The sequence below is a fragment of the Carcharodon carcharias genome, chromosome 11 (assembly GCF_017639515.1).
Source record: "Carcharodon carcharias isolate sCarCar2 chromosome 11, sCarCar2.pri, whole genome shotgun sequence".
NCBI lineage: Eukaryota > Metazoa > Chordata > Chondrichthyes > Lamniformes > Lamnidae > Carcharodon > Carcharodon carcharias.
In genome coordinates this window covers 35,881,080-35,902,520 of record NC_054477.1, presented here as the reverse complement: position 1 = coordinate 35,902,520, position 21,441 = coordinate 35,881,080, and the positions used below count along the sequence as shown (strand labels likewise).

General features: G+C 44.8%; 1 protein-coding gene across 1 annotated transcript in view; it reads left to right on the top strand.

Moving 5' to 3' along the window:
• The window catches only part of LOC121284353 (high-affinity choline transporter 1-like), a 45,303-nt gene that overhangs the window by 13,573 nt on the left and 10,289 nt on the right, over positions 1–21,441 (top strand). The window contains exons 4-7 of the mRNA XM_041199767.1: positions 916–1,071; positions 15,848–15,996; positions 18,409–18,552; positions 19,737–19,890. Coding sequence (XP_041055701.1) covers positions 916–1,071; positions 15,848–15,996; positions 18,409–18,552; positions 19,737–19,890 — 603 coding nt within the window. The remainder of the gene's footprint in view (positions 1–915; positions 1,072–15,847; positions 15,997–18,408; positions 18,553–19,736; positions 19,891–21,441) is intronic.

Here is a 21,441-nt window from a genome sequence, read left to right as displayed (position 1 = left end):
TAACTGGATAATGACCGATCTATCTCAAATCAATTTTCCTGCACTATTTCCATATCCCTTGATATCTTCAATAATTAGAAATCTATCCATTTGTCTTGAATATACTTAATGATAGCCTCCACAGCCATCTGGGGTAGAGAACTCCAAAGATTCACCATCCTCTAAATGAAGGAATTTCTCATCATCTCAGTCTTAAGTGTCCTACCTCTTATTCTGAGACCATGTCCCTTGGTTCTATTAGGAAAAACTCTGAAATAAATTGTACTCCTGATGGAAATAAAAGAGATTTCAAAGGGCAAGTTAGCATTCCCCTTATCTAAACCCTCTGCAGAGTCACAGAGCTTATTACATCGCCATATGGAGTGTGCCAGACAAGATGCACCCACATCATTGGAAAGTCACTCACAATACAATTAAGTCAGATGCGTTCTCAATAACCTTTAAAATGTATTCCTTCTCATTGAAATCTGCACCGTACTTCCTGCAAACGTGAACACATTTTATGGCACCAAAGTGCTCACAATTGAAATTGTTAAACTTCCACAGTTGCATAAGACCTATCCCTTGTGTGACAGTGGTGGAATTGTTTTGCAGCTTAAATATTTTGCAATGACTTTTTCTAACTAATTTGCATTTGTGCATGATATATATTAGATGTTAACATTTCAAAATAAAATACAACTTTCACTGCACTGGACTGTTGAACCAATTCATGGCAAAATTGAACCAAAATCATGCAGCACATAGACAGACCCCAGTCATGAAAACTAAATACAGCGGAGATTTAATCATGGTCTAATGAGGCCTTAGTCTATTAAGAAAAATGCTAAGCATAAAAGAATATGTAGCAAAGAGAATTCAATCTTTTGAATTATGTGTGTGGTATCTAACAGCCTTTCTTCTGCTTTCACACAGGTGGTTTGTTTTTTGCAAAGAAAATGCGAGCTGAGCGGTATGTAACAATGTTGGACCCATTTCAGCTGCGCTATGGGAAGCAAATAGCAAGTTTGGTGTTTGTTCCAGCCATAATCGGAGAAATATTCTGGTCTGCTGCGATTCTGGCAGCTTTAGGTAAGGATATAGAAGATCTTCAGTCTATTCAGCCCATCTAGATTTCCTTGTCATCAATATTCTGCAGCTAAACACATAGGCCGGGATTTTCCGTGCCCGCTGGCATCGGGCATGTTTGGTGGCGTGAGTGGCCAATTTGGCGAGAAGGTCAGAAATTGGTTTTACAACATCGTGAAACCAGTTTGCAGTCGTCTGCTCAGCCTGCAGCCTGCCAGATTCATCCCATTCCCCCCCCTGCCTCACAGTGGATTGTCTGCCCACGTCGGTGGAAAAACACGCCAGTGCAGAGCTCGTTTTGACAACTGTGACGTGCAGAAGTTGGGACTCACTGCCAGGGCCTTGCTCCCATTGCAGACATCAGAGGAGCTGAAGATGCTGGAGCTCTACAGCAATGGTCATTCATGACATGCTGGGTGGATTCTCATGGACATGGCACTGAAGTTGGAAAGTCACCGTTGATGAGAAAACTGAGGGAGGGTGTGATATGAGGGAATAGTGAGAATGACCGAGGGCAGATTGAGGTGGTAGGGTGGGACGGTGAGGTTTTGATGGTAGCGATGGAAGGGATGGCGAGGTTAGTTGTTGGGGACTCGGAGGTAGATGTGGACCCGGGAGTGGGAAGGAGGAGGAATGTGGATGGGGGTAGGATTTTCGGGAAGGAAGGGAACGTACACGTTCACCTGGACAGCGCCAAAGGAAAAGGGTTGTGGCTGGTAGTCACGGAGGGGAGGTGGAAGATGATGCCGGGTCGGGGGATGGGGGTCAACTATGATAGGGAAAGGAAGTGGGAGATGGAAAAAGATGGGGGAGCGCATGAAAAAGTGAATCCAGACCATGCTGCCGAAATCAAAATTGAAAAGACAGGTCGTGGTCAAGGTGGGTGAGATCAGGTGCTGCATGGGAGTGTGATCAGTAGGTGGGCGGAGATGCAGGTCAGCTCAGGTGGACAACTGAAAGAGAACCCCAGCAGGCAGCATTGAAAATGCTCAGGACATTGAGGCGAGTGTGATACATGAAGGATCCACGTGTGTGGGAGAGAGTTTACACGAGGCTCCGAAAGGCCCTGCCATGCACACACACTTCTCCCTCCAGAATCACTTGTTGGCCAGCTGCTCCCTCAGCAGTGTCAGAGGATGAGGTTGAGGGGGGTCACAGACAAAGGGGACTCAGATGGAGTGGACAGCATCTGAGGTTCCTGAGTGGATGACCCAGGGGTGTCCAGCTGCCACTCCTCCTCCATTCAGGTGCCTGGGGGCCCCAGTCTGACTCCTTGAGATCAACGAGCACTGGAAGGACATCAAGGTGCCCCATTTCCCTCTCGTGTTGCCCCTGCAGGAACTCACCCATGGTTCCCGTGATGGAGTCCAGGTCTGCACACATCCCCGTGTTCTGCTGGACTAGGGATTCCATGGTATCTGCCATCGTCTCCATGGAGACCTCCATATACGCAAACGTGTGTCAGAGAACAGGCGGATGCACTCCTCCAATTTGCGTGCCACTCTGCTGAGGGCTTCTAACAGTTTTGCATGATGTTCCAATGCCTTCTGCTGACTCTCCAGGATGAGTTGGAAGCCAAATCTAGAGGCTCGTCATCTGACTTGGACCTCATAGATGCCTGATCCCCAGCAGTCCTCCAACTGCTGGGAGCTCGCACGAACCTGCCTCCTGCTGCTTGGACATGTGTCCGTGCGGTGACCACCAGACTATGAACCCAAGCCTGCTCTAGATCTAGGTCGCACTGAGGTGTGTGTCTCTGTGCTTGTACAGGATATGGGTAAGTGCTGTGACAGGTCTTCCAGGCTGCTTATTTCCAGCTCTTCAATGAAGGAGGTGTCTTCTTGGCTGGAGGTGAGGATATGATTGGAGCTGAGGGACCGGCTGGCTGTGGGTGCCTGTTGCTTGGCAGAGCTCCTGAAGTAGAGTTAAGTAGCGCATGGCAGCAGAGTCAAAAGCAGGAGAGACAACACTCACATTTGCATTGAGAGAGGGATGAGGTGGTGCAGGATCCTTTACAAGGGTGTTCGCTGCCGACCTCACCGTCACCACAGGCACGATCCATGTCCTCAACAGTCAGTTTGGTGGCACGCTCCTCAAAGTGAGTGAGGGGCCTGATGTGGGCCCCTCCACCCCCCAGTCTGGGGCCCCTCCCTACTGTTGTGAGTCAGCTTCTCCTGCATGCAAACAGATGGAGAGAGTGTGAGCAGGACACATGACACTGCGTGGAATGTTTGTGTGGTGAGCGGAGCCATGGACAGGATGATGATGTGAGCTCGAGAGGATATGAGCCTGATGGAGATGTGAGGGTGTGTGTGAGAGTTAGTGGTGTTGTCCCTTAAGGTGTGAGATCCCTGGGTGCATGTTGGGTTTGTGAGTGTGTAAGTTGAGAGTGATGAGAAGAGTAGGTTACCATTCATCCTGTTGAGGCACTGGGTGCCTTGTCCTCTTTTGCAGGGCATTGGCGCTGACCACTGCTGCCATTGCCTCCCAAGCTGGATTAGTGAGGTTGCTGCCTATCCTGAGGCCAGAGCTGGGGTAGAGGACATCACGGTGAGCCTATACTGCGTTCTAAAGGCGCTCACGGGACGGGTCATTGACCTGGGAGCTGCAGTGTTTTTCCCTTTTAGAGCCATGTTTTCTTTGCAGCAGTCGTGGGCTGGAAGCACTGAGAGGTTTGTGCGTGTCTAGACTTTAAATATGGCGCCCGGCGTGATGAAGCAGTGAGGTGATGGTGCGGCAGGCAAGTGAGAACCCGCCCTCGATGGAAACGGTGTGTTTCCCGGGAATGCATAATTAATGTGGCAGGTTTGGGACAATAAGGTGTAGAAAGCAGCCATTGTGGCTGACAGGTAAAACGACGCTTTACCTGCCTGCTACCGCACTTAGTCCAAATCTGGGATGATTCCACCCATAGTCCTAAATCATCCAGTCTCAGGAGATGTGCATCAGAACCCTACAGAAGTGTTGATGCACAGATATATGTGGGAATTGCCCAGGAAGTTTAAACTTCCAAAGGGCTGATTCCCTGCTGCCCAGGACCCTCCACAAATGTTTCTGACACTGAGCTCAGGGTGGAGACTTAGGTACACAGTACTTACCTGTGTATTGACCCTGGAAATGTTAGACAATTTAATACCTCGTCTAACAGCTGTGTAACTCCATGACCGACCCTACCACCTCCCAATCATCCTAACAACCCTCCACCGACCAACTGATCACCACCCTGATGACCTGACTATCCGCCCGACTACCTGACTAACTCTTCAACACGATTCAACCTGACTACGCCTGATCACCCGACTACCCCCTGACCTTCCTGACTGCCCCACAGACCTGACCCAACTATACCCCCGACCACCAAACTACACTCCAACAAGAACCGACCACCCAACTACCCACTCACCCACCCATCCATCTATCCACCTCACCCACCTATCTACCTATTCCCTCACCCACCTATCTACTCACGCACTGCAGCCACCTACCCATTCACTAACTCACCCATTCGCTCAGTTATCTATTCACTCACTCACCTATCACTCACCCACATTTATTCATTAAAAGACTGTGCCATAAAAGGCATATCTTCTTCCCCTGACTCTACTCTACTTGCTGGACTTAGACAGGAGATGCTGTGCTATTCATTTCTCTGGTCAGCCAGAATTGGGAGATCCTGGAAGAAATGGGCAGTAGCGTTGGATCGGGGAAATCTTCATGGGCACTGGCAACATGCCCAGCATTGCCACATACTGGAAGATCTGTTTCACTTTAGTGGTCAATGGAAAGCAAGGGCACTTGCCCCTGACCATGAAATAAGCCTCACTGAAAGATCTGGCAATTTTCCCTGGTGAGAATTTCACCTCCAACACTGTGCTGTTTGATATGTCCCTTTGGCTGTTCACAATAGGCAAATTACAGGCCATACTCAACCAGCTCGTGCTGGTTGCCATGATTGGGCATGGTTTCACATGGCTCCATTATTTAAATGAATTCATCCAGGATTTAGGAGAACATAATGTCTAATGTTAGATGTAATTCTGTTATTGGATAGCACTTGATGAACAATTCCATGTGTCCTAAGGATTACACTAACAACCAATTTAAGATTATTACTCAAACTCACAACATGGCTCACTTTTGCTTGCTAAAAGTTATATACATTCATATTCAACATCTGTCCTCTGCAGGCAAAAGGAACCTGTCCAGGCATTGTGCCTTTTTTGAGTTAAACAAAAGCATGAGGGACAGTAGTTCCTTGGTGCATTCTGCATTGGAATGCCTCGACCAATCAGAGTCAACTTGCCAACAAATCAGCACCCTTTTCTCATGCAATATAAATTGTTGCTCCTTAAGAAATTTGGCATTCTTGTATCTGTACTGATGAGTGCAAGATGAAAAACATTGTCAGCTTGTCTCTTTTCTCAGCAATGATATCATCTCCCATTGCATCTTCACCAACTTGCCCCTCATACATAAGTAGTTTATTTTGTTTAGATTTAAGACCCTGGTTTCAGACTTAACTAAATCACTTTCAAAATTTTGCCCATTGGACAAAACCTGCCGGTTACTCTCTCCTAAATCCTGGATGAGTTCATTTAAATAATGGAGCCATGTGAAACCATGCCCGATCATGGCAACTGTAGGTCCAACTGGCCTTATCATAAGCACATCTGAAAAGATTTTCAACGTAACCCGAGAATACACCCAGAAACAACCAGGCACAACCCCATCTATTGTTGGGATGTGGGAGCTACCAGGCAAATCCCCCTCCTGGAATCTGTTTCCTGCTCAGTTTCAAATGTGGCAGATCAATGTTCTGCCCCAAAGTCAGAAATCTGAGCACCACTAGAATGCTACCCACACCTCCAACCCCAGAATGCAATTATTACTGGGCAATGTTTCTCTTCCCCTTCCAGAACATCAACCTGTCTCTTCTGAGATTTTTAAACAACACCTTTGCTTCTCTGAGATCTCTCATTGCATTTTCCAATTGCGAATCCCCACCTTCCCAATTGAAGCAGCTCTTTATTATGTCCTCCAAGTCAGTTACTTGAAAATCAGTATACAAAGTTAAGTAGTTAATCAAATATAAACTCAGTCAATCTTAAGGTAGGTCATTTTGACTTTAGCTGATATTGGTTCAGTGCCCATTATACAGCTCCACACTTTTCAGGGAGACATGTATAATGGTCAACCGAATCGACATCACCTGTTTTATGCAATCATCCAAAGTCAAAATTATCCCCAAGATTTGTTCACAAGTGAAAATTGTGTTGACTTCCCTCTTGAGCCTGTTACCAGGGAGACATCATCAGTTCACAACACAGTATCAGGAGATACATGCTGAAAGACTCTAGTTTTAGCTGACTGTTAAACAGACAGTGTTTTAATAGTGCAGTCACCAAAATGCACAATTTTTTCACCAGGGCAGATGGTAGATGCTGAACTTGTGACAGATACGATACAATAAGCCAAAAAAAAAGGACATTGGGTTTGAGCATCTCTAGCTCTTCAATTCTGAGAAAAGTGAGAATTTGGGATTGGGGAGATACTCTAACATTTTGCAGGGACATGCTTCAGGCACCCATCAGAGTGCAGTGGTTGGAGGTGGGGGTTGGGTTGTGGGCAAAGACGGAGTGGCATGGAGTGGGTATGGTACGTTGCAAGAAGGAGACTGAAAACTGGTGTTATTCTTTGGACGTCAAGGCCAAAACACAGATCTGGATCCACCGGTGAGCCACACTTGCACCAATTTTGAACATAGGAACAGGAATAGGCCATTTAACTCCTCAAGGCTGTTCCTCACTCAATGAGATCATGGCTGATCTGTGACCTAATTCCATGTACGAGTCTTTGCCCCAAATCCCTTAATACTCTTGGTTAACGGGAATCTATCAATATCAGAATTTGTGGAAAAAAGTTCCACATTAGTACCACTCATTGCATGCAGAAATGTTTCCGAGCATCATTCCTAAAAAGCCTGGCTCTAACTTTTAGGGTATATTCTCCATTCAGTGGAAATGGTTTCTCTGTATCTAACCAATCTGTTCTCCTTAATATCCTAAACACTTTAATCAAATCACCTCTTAATCTTCTAATTTGCAAGGAAGGCAGCCCTAGTTTGTATAACTGCTATGGGTAGTTTAACCCTTGGAGTCAAGGTATCATTCAAGTGAACCTGCACCCCCTCTAAGGCCAATATATCCTTCTTAAGGTGAGGCACTGAGAACTGCTCCATGGTACTCCAGGTATGATCTAACAAGATCTTTGTCAAGCTGAAGCATGACTTCTATCTCCTTGTATTCTAATCCTCTAAAATATAAAGGGCAATAATCGATTAGCCTTTTTGGTTATTTTCTTTACCTGCTCATAACATTTTAATGATCTGTGTACATGGATCCCTAAGTCTCTTTGGGCATCCAGTGTTTCTAATTTTTCAGGATTTAGAAAGCGCTCCATTCTATCCTTTTTAAATCCACGTGGATTACCTCACACATATCTATATTGAAATCTATATGCCACATTTTTTTGCTTAATCTATTAACATCCCTTTGTAATTTGATGTTCCCATTTACACTTACAATGCCAGCTATCTTTACATCATTGGCAAACTTGTGTATGTGGCTTTCTGCTCCAACACCTAAGTCGGTGTTCAATACAATAAGTAGATGAATGCTCAAAGCCCTAACACAGATCCTTTAAGGACACCATTAGTCATCATGTCAATTAGAGCAACTGCCCATTATCCTTATTCTCCTGCCATGCAGCCAAACTTCTAAGCAGATCAATAATTTGCCCTCAATGCCGTTAGCTTCAGATTTAACTAAAGGTCTCTTATGAAGGATTTGTTCAAATACCTTCTGCAAGTCCATGTAAATAACATCCTTAGACATTCCACTGCTCACTGCTTTAGTAACCTCTTCAAAAAGTTCAATCAAACGTCCTTACCGATGGCTCAGCTAAGATCACCTAATTCAGCACAGATTAGGGATCGAAACTGAGGTCTTCCAGCTAATCATTGGATAAACATGTGGAGCCATTGGGGATGGTATCCTTTTTAAGAATGAATAGGTATTGTTATCAAGTCACTTATCCAAGGCATTGTCCTAAGGTACCCTGTATGACCCACCCTATTAGAAATCCATGCTGGCTCTCTCTGAACAGCTGAAACTTTTCAAGATGTTCAGTTGCCCTTTCTTTAATTATAATTCTTGTATTTTCCCTACAAGAGATATTAGGCTAACTGGTCTGTAATGCCTTCTCTCACTTTTCTTAAATAGCAGAATGACATCCTTAATTTTCAGTCCATGTCAGACCCCCAAGATGAATTTGCACCTGTAAGTTTAGGGGTTTTGAAGTATAAAACCCTTTTACTTTAAATATCTAAGTTCCAAATTCTTAATTTATAGCAATGCGGTCCTCAGTTGTGCCTGACCTAACAAGGTATGATTAATTAGTATTTATGAATCAAGTAGAATTTATTAAGCGAGGCGCTACATAAACTTAACAACAACAGTGAAGGCAACATGGAAGATTCTTATCCCTCGAGGCCCTAGGATTCCTCAAGTGCTGCCAGCACAGATGATGCCTTTCTTCTTCTGCCTCTGAAGTGCTGTTACATTGAACAGTTTCTCAGAAGAATCATCCCACAGAAGCCGTGGTAAAGCTGTGACATCAAAGACTTTGCTTTCCAACTTCTATTCCTACTTCTGACTGTTCCTCATTTGTTATTAGGAAATAGTCCAAACTAATCTCTCTCAATGGCTTAGGGTAATGGCCATCTGGTGTCACCCCCACCTTTGTAACTAAAGTCATGTGGACTGAACAGAAATGTCCATCCCTTATTTTCTGGGTCCTTGGAGATATATTCCATTATGAACAAATGACACATCCTTGTAGATACCAACAATGTTACATCCTCTTATTATAGGACAACCTATCGTAAACATTCACATCAACATATTTTAACCCAAGTCTCACGGATACTAAAGCCAGTAAGAACAAATGTTAATAACATTTCCTACCATAATGTCAGAAAAAGGAATATTTTCATTGAGTACAGATGTTCTGCCCATCAGATATAATTTATCAATTAAACCAAATAATATGTGGTTTTATTTAAAGATAAGGTATCATCCTAAGTTCAAGCTGCTGAGCTGAAACCTTTTGGTTATTTCTTCAAAGCTGACAAAGGAGCTCTCACCTGCGCACTGTAATTAAAACAAATACAACCCCTTGAACCTAGACTTTTCATTACCTTTGAAGTCATTAAATCATCAACACCAGTTCCTTGTTAATAGCTGCCTTAACTGTTAATTGCCTCACTAGTAGAAATTCAAACTGAACTGTTTAAAGCTTGGCCTAAATAGCCAAGTGGTTATGGTACTGGGTTTGTAACCCCAAGATCAAGAGTTCAAGAGTTCAAATCTCACAATGGCAAACTGTGAAACATGTAACTTCACCTGAAACAGATGGAAACAGGTTTGTACTCGAAAGAGTATCAAGAGTTCAAATCTCACAATGGCAAACTATGAAACAATGTAACTTCATCTGAAACAGATGGAAACAGGTTTACTCAAAAGAGTATCAAGAGTTCAAATCTCACAATGTTATGGTACTGGGTCTGTAACCCCAAGATCAAGAGTTCAAATCTCACAATGGCAAACTATGAAACAATGAATGTGTTTGAGTGAGTTAAAATCTTACCTTAAACACTGTCTAGTTGTTTGCATGCAATAAAATGCATCACTTGATCTTAGGATCTCCGCCTTCTTAAAAACTGGTGCCCAGTCTCCCTCCTCAGCACGGACTACAAAATCTTCGCCTGAGCCATGTCTTCTCGGCTTGGCACTGTGCTGGACCACATGATCCACCCTGACCAGTCCTACACCGTCCCGGACCGAACCATTTATGATAACATCCATCTGGCCCGGGACATCATCCACCATTCCCAGAGGGCTGGTCTGTCGAGTGCCTTCCTGTCTCTCGATCAGGAGAAGGCGTTCGACAGGGTGGATCACGGATACTTACTCGGAACTCTGCGAGCGTTTGGGTTCGGGATGCATTTTGTCGCCCGGATCCAACTTCTGTACATCGCCGCGGAGTGTCTAGTGAAGGTTAACGGGTCCCTGACGGCACCCCTTCGCTTTGGGAGAGGGGTACGTCAGGGCTGCCCCCTGTCTGGCCGGTTGTATTCTATTTGCGTGGAGCCTTTCCTGCGCCTCTTGCGGAGGAGGTTGTCGGGATTGGTTCTGCGCGGGCCGGGCATCGGGGTGGTCCTTTCGGCTTACGCCGATGACGTGCTCCTTATGTTTAGTGACCCGGCTGACCTGCGGAGGATGCGCGAGTGCCAGGAGGTCTACTCTGCCGCTTCTTCTGCCAGGATCAACTGGGGTAAATGTTCTGGACTCCTGGTCGGTCAGTGGCAGATGGATCCCCTACCCGAGGAGCTCAGGCCTTTCACCTGGAGCAGGACCAGCCTCCTCTACCTGGGGGTCCATCTCTGCCCCGCTGAGGAATCCTGGCTGGCAAACTGGCAGGAACTGGAGAAGAAAGTCACCGCTCGCCTGCGGCGCTGGACAGGACTGCTCCGAGTGCTATCTTACCGAGGTCGAGTTCTGGTCATAAACCAGCTGATCGCCGCCATGTTGTGGTATTGGCTGGTCACTTTGACCCCTCCCCCGGACTTTGTCACAAGAATCCAGAGATTGTTAGTCGACTTCTTCTGGGACAAAAGATTGCACTGGGTCGCTGCCGAGATTCTGAGTCTCCCGTTTAGGGAGGGTGGTCAGGCGCTAGTGTGCCTACGCACACAGGTGGCGACTTTCCGCCTTCAGACCCTGCAGCGATACCTCTACGTCGAGCCTCCTCCTAGATGATGTGCCCTGATGACGTATTTCTTCCGTCAGGTGCACGGCCTGAATTATGACGTGCAGCTCCTGTTTATAGAACAGCTGGGCCTCGGTGGCTCCTTGCAGGCGTTGCCCGTCTTTTACCAGGACCTGATCAAAGTCTGGAAAGTGGTCGCCTCGCGACGCAGCTCTCCCCCGTCAGGAGTAGCGGCTATCGTCAGAGAGCCGCTGCTCAGGAATCCGCCCCTCCGTCCTTTTCAGTGGTTGGCGGAGAGGAGGGCTGTGGCCGCAGGGGTGACCAGGATCGGGGACGTGCTGGGTGGCGGAGGACTGGGCTGGATGCTCCCGCAGGAGTTGGTGCGACGCGCGTCTGTGAGTGTCCAGGTCGCAGCCGATGCCATCCAAGACCTCAGAACGGTCGTGCTCGGACCCGACGTTATTTTGGGTCTTGAGGTGGCCCAGGTGTGCGGTGGTCTTCCGTCTGAGCGTTCCCCTGTTCGGACAGAATTCCACATTGGCCCCAAGCCCTGAACCCTCCCTCGGGTGCTGGTGCCCCACAATATGAGCCGCCTCGGGGACATGCCCTCCCTGCCTTTTGGCACGGCAAAGAGGGGCTTTTTGTACGGACTGCTGCTGCAAACCTTCCATTTTCTCGCCCTTGTCCGTCGACCGGACACGCCCTGGCGTGCCTTGTTGCCGTCCGGCAGCAGAGGCCCCCGATGGGAGGCCCTCTACGGAGGTGTCCTCCCCCTTTCTATCGGGGACCTGGGTTGGAGGGTGTTGCATGCAGCAGTCCCCTATAATAAGAGGATGCATAGGTTCACGGACTCTCAGGACACGTGCCCTTTTTGCGGTCTTATGGAGTCCGTGGACCATGTATACACAGGGTGTTGTAGGCTGCACTCCCTTTTTAGTTATTTGAAAAACCTTTTATTGATGTTTTGTTTGCACTTCAGCCCCACGCTCCTGATCTATGGGCACCCGGTGCGGAAGGGGGTCGGGAAGGAGGAGGACCTCCTCGTGAACCTGCTCCTGGGCCTGGCCAAGTTGGCCATTAACAGGTCCAGGCAGCGGGCGATCGACGGGGGAGTCCCGCCCGATTGTTTGTCCCTCTTCCGCGGCTACGTTCGCTGCCGGATGTCCCTGGAGAGGGAGCACGCGGTTTCTGCTGGCACTCTCGAGGCCTTCCGTGCTCAGTGGGCACCGCGGGGACTGGGGTGTTTTGTTGACCCCTTTAATCACATTTTGATTTAAAGTTTGTAAGGTTCCTTTAAATTTTTGTTCTTGGTTTTACAGCTGACCTGAATTAGGGGCTGTACCTGATTTATCCCAATCTTGTTGATTTGGTTTTCATTTAAAAGATTATCAAGAGTTCAAATCTCACAATGGCAAACTATGAAACAATGTAACTTCATCTGAAACAGATGGAAATGGGTTTGTACTCGAAAGAGTTACTGTCAGATCATTTGCTCAATAAACTGAACTGTTTAAAAGGTGGTCAAGAAAAAATCCATAAGTGTTACTTCAGATTAACATAAACCCTAAAAATTGGCAGTATTATCAAAATCTTACACATCTGCAATTCATTTAATTTGTTGCTGATACACTCTGTATTTGTTTAAAGAATATTAGTTTGAGCCACACACCCTAACCTGTTCTTCTGTTCGAACATTGCTTTCTTACACATCTATTGGGGTGGATTTTATGACCCTCAATTGCATGTGTTTTCAGCAGGGGGCATGTAAAAAATGAGAGGTGGCTAGCTCACCGCCTTCCCACCCATTCCCCATAATTTGATACATGGTAAGGTACTCACCAGGCTGCCTGCACTTAGGCCAATTGAGGTTTTAATTTTGCAATGAAATGGCCATTAAGGGCCTAACTCCTCCTCCATTGCCAAAATACTATGGGCAAAGAAGGTGGATGAGATTGAGAAGCCTGTTTTTTCACCTCTGCAGTGAAGAAGCAGGAAGGAACGAGGTATCTCCTTCAAGGGGTGCCTCGTGTGCATGGGGGAGCAACCCCCCCCCCCAAAATGGTATTCCCCATTTTGAGCTTCCTCCCAAGCCTCCTAGCTCTTAGTGCTCTCTGAACAGGACTTCCTGCCTACTCTTTCCCATGTCGCTGGATCACAATGATCAGATCCTCCTCACTTCCTTCTCCATTATCCTTTGAAACAAGTTTGAGATGCCCTTCACCCTGGCATGAGGTATAAGCAACCTACCATGTGAGAATCCTGATCCAGTTAACAAAAGGTGTTATCCACCCCTCACATTTTACTTCCCTGCCTAGTACCTTTGGACAGCGTTCTGCTCCAAAGTGCCATGGTCAGTATTCTGGCTGTCCTTCCAACAGTCATCATCCTTGTTCTCACAGGTAGCAAGAACATTAAACCTTTTGCTATTGGATCAGTTTCTGAAGACCCTTGTAGTATATTTCTCCTGAATTCCCTTTCCTGTGTGTACTAACAGTTGAACCAGGCCTGCATATTTTCATCCAACATGCCAGTGGGCTGGCAGATCCCAGGCTGACGGTCTGAACTGGACTAGCCATGTAAATACTGTGGCTACAAGAGCAGGTCAGAGGCTAGGAATCCTGCGCTGAGTAACTCACCTCCTGACTCCCCAAAGCCTGTCCACCGTCTACAAGGCACAAGTCAGGAGTGTGATGGAATACTCACCACTTGCCTGGATGAGTGCAGCTCCCACAACACTCAAGAAGCTTGACACCATCCAGGACAAAGCAGCCCGCTTGATTGGCACCACATCCACAAACATTCACTCCTTCCATCACCGACGCACATTGGCAGCGGTGTGTACCATCGACAAGATGCACTGCAGAAACTCACCGAGGCTCCTTAGACAGCACCTTCCAAATCCACGACTATTACCAATTCAAAGGACAAGAGCAGCAGATACATGGGAACACCACAAGTTCCCCTCCAAGCACTCACCATCCTAACTTGGAAATATATCACCGTTCCTTTACTGGGTCAAAATCCTGGAACTCCCTCCCTAACAACACTGTGTGTGTACCTACACCACATGGGCTGCAGCAGTTCAAAAAAGCAACTCACCACCACCTTCTCAAGGGCAGTTAGGGTTGGACAACAAATGCTGGCCCAGCCAGAAATGCTCACATCCCATGAATGAATAAAAATAACACTCAGCTTGCAAGTCCTTTTCTCCCCCTTGTGGCTATTTTAATCTTCAAAAAATAGTAGATGTTATCCTATTTAAACAATTAGGGTCGATTGTAAACAATATGCTGGGATGTTAAGTTTACTCAGAGTTCAAGATGGAATATAACACACTAGTTATACAGCAAAAATACACAATACACAAGTATACAAATACAAATACACAAGTAGTGAGTACTGGTCCAGATCAGGCAGGATAGCTAGCATGCACAAACACCTCTTTCTCTTCTTCTTTACCCTCTTCTCTTCTCAGTATCTCACATCTTCATGGCTTCTCAAACTACTCAGGCATGTTGGACCGGAGTCTCCCGTGAGAGTTCTTCTCCACTGCCTAACTACACTGAGGTGTCCCAAAGTCTCTTACTTCATAATCGTTTTTTCAGGATGGACCTGGATCAATTATTGACGAGGCTTTTTTGCCCTATAAAGATTTACCTTATTATAAAGTAGAACATTAATTTGTTGCCTAAACATTGGGTTGAAAAGCACACCTTTAATGTCACCAGCTGCCTTTAGCTTCTTGAGAATTCATACATACCTTCTGTCACTGATCATTAAAGCTTTTACCTCATCCTTTTCCTACTTCATCTTAGGCTGTTCCCCAGGGCCAGCTCCATAATTCCCTCAAATATCATCCACAGACACTTCATTGTTCCTATAGACCTATCAATGATGCCTAAACAGTTGATCTGTTCTAGTTCTTTATCAGGCTGTTGAACCATAAGTGTTGTTCACTACTGTAGATTCTATTCTACTTCCATACACTAACGAACTCATATTCCAGCACAGTCCTAATTAAGCAAGGTTGAATGAAAAGCCAACACAGTTTTATCATATGGTTATAAATACTGAGGGATGTTGAAATAAAGTCAGAAAGTGCTCGAAAAACTTTACTTTCAGGCAGAGTTCTCCTTTATTCTGCCATTAACACTAACTCCAGACCAACGCTTTGTTTGTTCTGTTGAAGGGTCATGAGGACTCAAAACATCAACTGTGCTCTCCTCCGCCGATGCTGCCAGACCTGCTGAGTTTTTCCACGTATTTCTGTTTCTATTTTTGTTTTGGATTTCCAGCATCCACAGTTTTTTGCTTTTACCAATGCTTTGTTTCCTTTTTGCTACCGCTGCCACTCCCTTTTCCTTTTGCTCCATGTCATCTTTGTCATTTAATCTCTCTCGCCCTCTAACCTGATGTTCCTTTTTGTTCTACCTGAGTTTTATAACAGCACTTTCTGGTTTTATTTGTAATATGGTTGTTTTAAGTGCCTGCCTAGTTGCTCTTTCACTAGGCCTTGTCTGACCATGGGCCCCTTCCGAGTTAGGTACAGCTGTCATCACCTAAGAACAATCTTCCACTGATTTGTTTCTAGAGGAATGAATCCTTGAGCTGTTCCCAGTAAAAGGAAACATGCAGTTTTAAACTATTCCTTACCACATTTAGTGTCAACAACTCCTCAAAGGCATGTACACAACATAGGCCAGGGTTCAATCCCAGTCTAATTTGTGGGGCTTCCATAACACTCATACTGGAGTCTCAATAGTCATGGGGAGGTTCCTGAATTAACCTTTTGCTGGCATGTCCATGGAGCTGTGGGTGTATCATGGGACTGCACAGTCTGTGGTCTTTTGGAACTTCTATTTTTAGTCTGGTGTAAATCTGCTTTTGACACCAAATATTGTTTTGTTAATGGTTAAAGCCTAAATATCAATTTCACCTTTTTTTTACTCAGGTACAACTTCTAGTGTTATCCTGGATCTAGATAAGAATCTATCAGTGGTCATTTCAGCCTGTGTGGCAATGATTTATACATTACTTGGAGGACTGTATTCAGTGGCATATACTGATGTCGTTCAATTAGGATGTATTTTCTTTGGTTTGGTGAGTTCTAGACTCTATTAATATGTAGTCACAGTATTTGTTTAAAGACACATTTGACTATTTTGGACCACTGCTTTAACACAATAATGCTGGACTTTAAGGCCATGTTTGTGGGCAGTTCAATCCCTGATTTTGTGTTGTGTGTTGTAAGGTCAGATCGCTGTCTGAGTAACATTTTCTTTTTCTATGACAATTTTAAATTAGTTTTCTGCCATTTCTTTCAGGTTATTTCCTATCCCACAAAACTTCCAAATAATAGGCTTCATTGGAATCCAGTTACAGAGATCTATTTGGTCACATGCTCAAATGATCAATATAAGTGTCAGCTCGGCTCAGTCAAATGACAGGGGCAGAATTTTGCCCTTGGTGGGCAGGTGGGCCCCACTGGCTCGGTGATGGGCGGACAGCTGACCCCCGCCGCTGAAACAGGGCCCACCGCCACTTTGAGTCTGTGGGCCAATTAAGGCCCGCCCAGCAGTCTTCCCGACAGGAAGCGCTATGCACTTCCTGTGCAGGGGAGGGAGGGAATCCCCAGCTGTCAAAGTGCGCTTTTTCGTGCATGCACGCAAAAGAGCGCACTGCTCCCTGAGACTACTTGCTGTCTCAGGGAGATCAGTGCCAGTCTGAAAAACTTAAAAAATAGAAAAATAAAAATATAATTAACATGCCCCCTTCATGTGACAATGTCACACGAGATGGGACATGTTAATAAAAATGACATAAACTTTATTAAAGTTTTTAACTGGGGCTCCTGGCCTGCCGCCAGCCTTAAAGTTGGACGGGCAGGTCTTTAAAAATCTTAATCAGCCTGTGAATGGCCTTAATTGGCCATTGACAGGTCGGCGGGCGGACAGCTGATTTTGCTGTCCACCCATCTTCCTAAAAATTTAAAGGGATCAGGATGACGTCAGGGGTTCCTCCCAACGTCATCCCGTGTCATTTCCCTGTCAGCTAGCGGGCCCCACCCCCAAATCACTGACAGGAAAATCCTGGCCCAGATTTCAGGGGTCAAGCCGGAATATAGGCCAGAATTTTGCCCTCATTGGGCGGACTCGGCTGGGACGGGGGTGGGTGTGAGTGGTTGGGAAGCTGACCACCGCCCGTGAATGGGGCCGGACCGCAATTTCATGCTAGCAGGCCAATTAAGGTTCACCCAGTGTGTAATGCATGCCGCAGCGTTCAGCGCTGCCTGTGTGGAGGGGCAGGGGGAGGAAGGCGAATACGAACTTCCGTGCATGTGCACAGGTGTGTTCAGGAAAAGCTCTCTGAGACAGAGAGCTGCCTCAGGGAGATGCAGATTTTAAGAAATAAAAATAAAGACTTTTGAATTGTTAAAAAAAATGCCCCCCTCATGTGACTCTGTCACATGAGCAGGAACACGTTATTAATGAAATGTTTAAATTTTTATTTAATTTTTAATAGCTGAGGGAAGCCCCATCCTACCCATGGATGAGGTTTCCTAAAAAAATCCAAAGGCCACTTGGCCTTTTCGCCTGCCCGCCAACCGTAAGGTTGAACGAGCAGCGAAAAGTTTTGACTTTAATCACCTTAATAGGCCTTTAATTGTCAGTGGGTGCTCTGTTGACTCCCACCCGCACCCGCCGACCGAAGTGTCGCACGAGTGTGCGATGACATCGGGACGCTCATCGTGAGTCATTTTATGCTCATTTGGGCCAGGTGCGCGCCCATGCAACGAGGTAAAAATTCTGGCCATAGTTTGGACTGACACTTCAGTGCAGTGCTGAGGGAGTGCTACATTATCAGAGTTAGCTCAAATGAGATGCCTGTCATGGTGAAAATACGAGTTCCTGTTGCATTAACTGAAGAACAATGAGTTCTCTTTATGTCCTGACTAGAATTTCCCTCTAATCCAGTGCCTCCAAACTGGTTAATTTTCTCCTTTGTTCCACTTTGTAAAGGACCAGTGGTCAGACACCTACATGACAATTGATTGGTGATTGATTTTTTTGTTAGAAATGATACCATTGTAAATTAACACTAATAAATGAAATTATTGAAATGAAAAGGAAAACAATAAATTCTGAAAATCTGAAATTAAAATTATGGCAGAAGCACACAGCATCCAAAAAGCAGGCTAACATTTTGAGTTGACGTTTTCCATCAGAACTGCATGATAACTTATGAATGAATCAAGTGACATAACTAATTATTTATAATATATCAAGGTAGCAGACCTGAATTGTTAACTTCAATTCCTCCCCGCAAATACTGCCAGGCCTGCTGACTATTTCCAGAATTTTCTGTTGTGATTTCAGATATCCAGCATACCCAATGTTTTGCTTTTGTAGCTAATTGCTTACCTGAAAACTTAAATATCCAAGCTTCAGTAGGCTGTTTAATGTATTCATTGTGTAAACTATGAGTGGTTAATTACAATACTTCATCTTTTAGTGGCTGTGTGTGCCTTTCACAATTCTAAATCATGCTGTTACAAGCATCAAGATCACAGCAGTTAAGGAGGTCCATCAAAAACCCTGGCTTGGAAAAATTGATGAGAGTCTTATTGGAAAATGGATTGACGATCTTTTGCTAATGGTAAGATATAGAAATTCCTTCCTTAATGATGAAATACATTGTTTTACCTGATAAAAAATAATGATTTGCTGATTAATTATAAAATGATTAGCCAGCCAGGCACATACTCAAATGGAGCTTTTGAATAATTCAAGAAGGGAGTGTGGTTTCTCACCATCATCATCATCATTTAATGTTATATACTTATCTTTTTGTAGTTTAGAAGCAGATTAAAGATGCATCAGGAGTTATATTACAATAGGAGGTATATTTTCCTCAAGGAATAAACTATTAGGAAAAAGTATAATCTGATGGAGAATGGGGATTTTTATTGTAAATGGAATTCCAAATGTGCTACTTGCACTGCATTGTGCATTCCTACTGGTGGTGAATTGCTGCAGAACAAATTAGGAAATACTTTAAAAATAGTTAAATGTGTTGTTAAGAGATTATCAATGTGTAAGATGATTGAGGAATAAGTTCAGTATTCTAAAGGGGAAAATGGAAGTGATAGGAGAGTATGTTACTTTTACTTAAACTTTGGTCTTAGTTTTCAAACAGTCAAACTGGCCATGTGTCAGCCAGAATATGTTTGTTTTTACTAATCGGGTAATGCAGTTCCAGTTGTTGTCCATATTCATTCTTATTTTAGATGGTGAATCTTCACTGCCTATTGTTGCAGTTATCATCGATGTCTGAAGCTAGTATTTGTTATTCTGAATTTTTATTCACAATTAATTAATTCTACAGGTATTGAAATGTAAGAAACAAGTCAATTATCACTGTAGAATCACCCTTTTAATTTAAGGAGAGTGACTTTGAGAGAATCTCCTTTGATATCTCTGTAAGAAAATGAACATCATGCAGAGGAAGGACAGTTTCAGGATTGTTTAATAGCATGGTACTTGTTAATATTGTCCCTTTTTCCTCTCACCTTTCAATGTCCCAACACTCCATTATTTTAGAAAGAAGGTTATTGACCCAGTATCAAATTAATACTGCATTTTCTCATTATGTACAATTTATAAGGCAATATTTCTGAACAGAGGCTTTTCTACAAATGTGTCTCTCCTTCTGTAGTACATTAGGATCTGAAATATTTGGCAATGCCACATTGAATGATACTGAGTGTTTAATCTTGATACTACAATACATCATATAAATATGGTTTCATAACCAGACTGGAATTTAATTTTCATCTTCAGGTATTGGGAGGAATACCGTGGCAGGCGTATTTTCAAAGAGTGCTGGCATCTTCCTCTATTGAAAATGCTCAAACATTATCAATAGCAGGAGCATTTGGTGGTTGTATAATGGGCATCCCTTCAGTCCTGATTGGCTCTGTTGCAGCTTCTACAGGTACAGTATTCCATAAACATGTACAATCTCTGGTGGACTGACTAATCCACTTATCTACCATAGGCAATTTGTGTATGCCTGCCTATATGTGTGTGTATGTCTGTGTGTGTGTCTGTCTGGCCTGGGTCTTCAGCAAGTCAGGACAACTTGGGAGCCCTTTCAAAATGGCAGGCAGGACCTGAGTCTGGGATTCCTGCCACCATTCCTGTTTCTGGCAATTTTTACTGGTACAGGATGAGGGTGCGGACAGTTAGCCCACTCCCACCTTCGCCAGCTCCATAACGGGGTTGGTCAGTTCAACCCGCCTCCGCACAGCCACCCCCCCGCACCCCCCCCCCCCCCCCCCCCCCCGCCACCCCCACACAGCCCCCCCAAGCAATATTAGTGGAGTAGACATGGTTCACAGCCTCTCTAGTATAAACAATGGGGGGAACCCCAGCCCCAAGTGGGAAATCAAAACAAAAAGACAGTCACCTGCTCCTGGAATTCTTTCATTGACTGGCTTTGAAATAGAAAAATACATTTATTCTTTCAGCTTCAATAGTTAGATGCTGTATTGTAAAGTAGATGTACTTTCACTGTAGTGATTAAATATAGTATTCTGTCCTGCAAAGGTAAGTTGACCATTACATTCACTAGCATGATGCACGTGTTGAGATTTAATGTTCTTTTCCAACCGGGAAAGGTGTGCATATGCATTCAAAACTGGAGAAAATATTGCTTGGGAACTCTAGTGTAATAACCTGAAGTGATTTAAATGTCCAAAGCCCACTGAAAGATAAAACTTCAGCAGCTGACAGTTAGGGGGAAGAAACAGAAACCTGCTGCTCGAGTGCATTGATTGACAGGGTTTCTGGTGTAGCTTAGAAAACACTTAGCCATCTGTTTTTGCAATTGGCTCCATTGTCTATGATTTGTTATGACAGCTGAGCCCATTATGAACACTTGGCTGAGGTTCAAAAGGTCCAGAACCACTTACCTCAGCACGGTCCATATGAACATTTTGATCGACCATTTTGAAAGGTTATTAAGAGATTCACCATTTTTGATGTGGTTAGTGAAATCAATGTTTAGTTGTTTTTACCACTCGAGGGTTTTTTTTGGAATGGCTTTTCTAAAGGAGAGTTTTTTAGTACTCTATATTTGAATGAGATTATATCGTTAAAAGTTCATTTTTATATTGGCCATTTCAAAGACATCCTGAAGTCTGCCCATACTGGGTGGGTGGCTATGGAGGATACATTGGGAGGGTATGGAGGGGGCAAGGGGGATATGAGAAGGAATGGAGGGGGCATGGGGGCAGGAGGAATGGAGTGGTGTAGGGGTGAGAGTTTTAGAGCCTAACATTCATCCTTTAAGCTGGTCCTAGTAAATGGAGGCGGTGTTCTAGCCCATAAGCCTTACCTCTGCCTAACTCCGTTGCTGCCGCTGGAGGTGGCAGACCCAATCCCATTCTCTCCCCTCCCCAACTCCCCAGCATGAAAATATCGGTGCCTTTTAAATGAGACGGGTCTGCCGAGTCAGAAAGTTTTCCAATTTGACCTTTCCGCC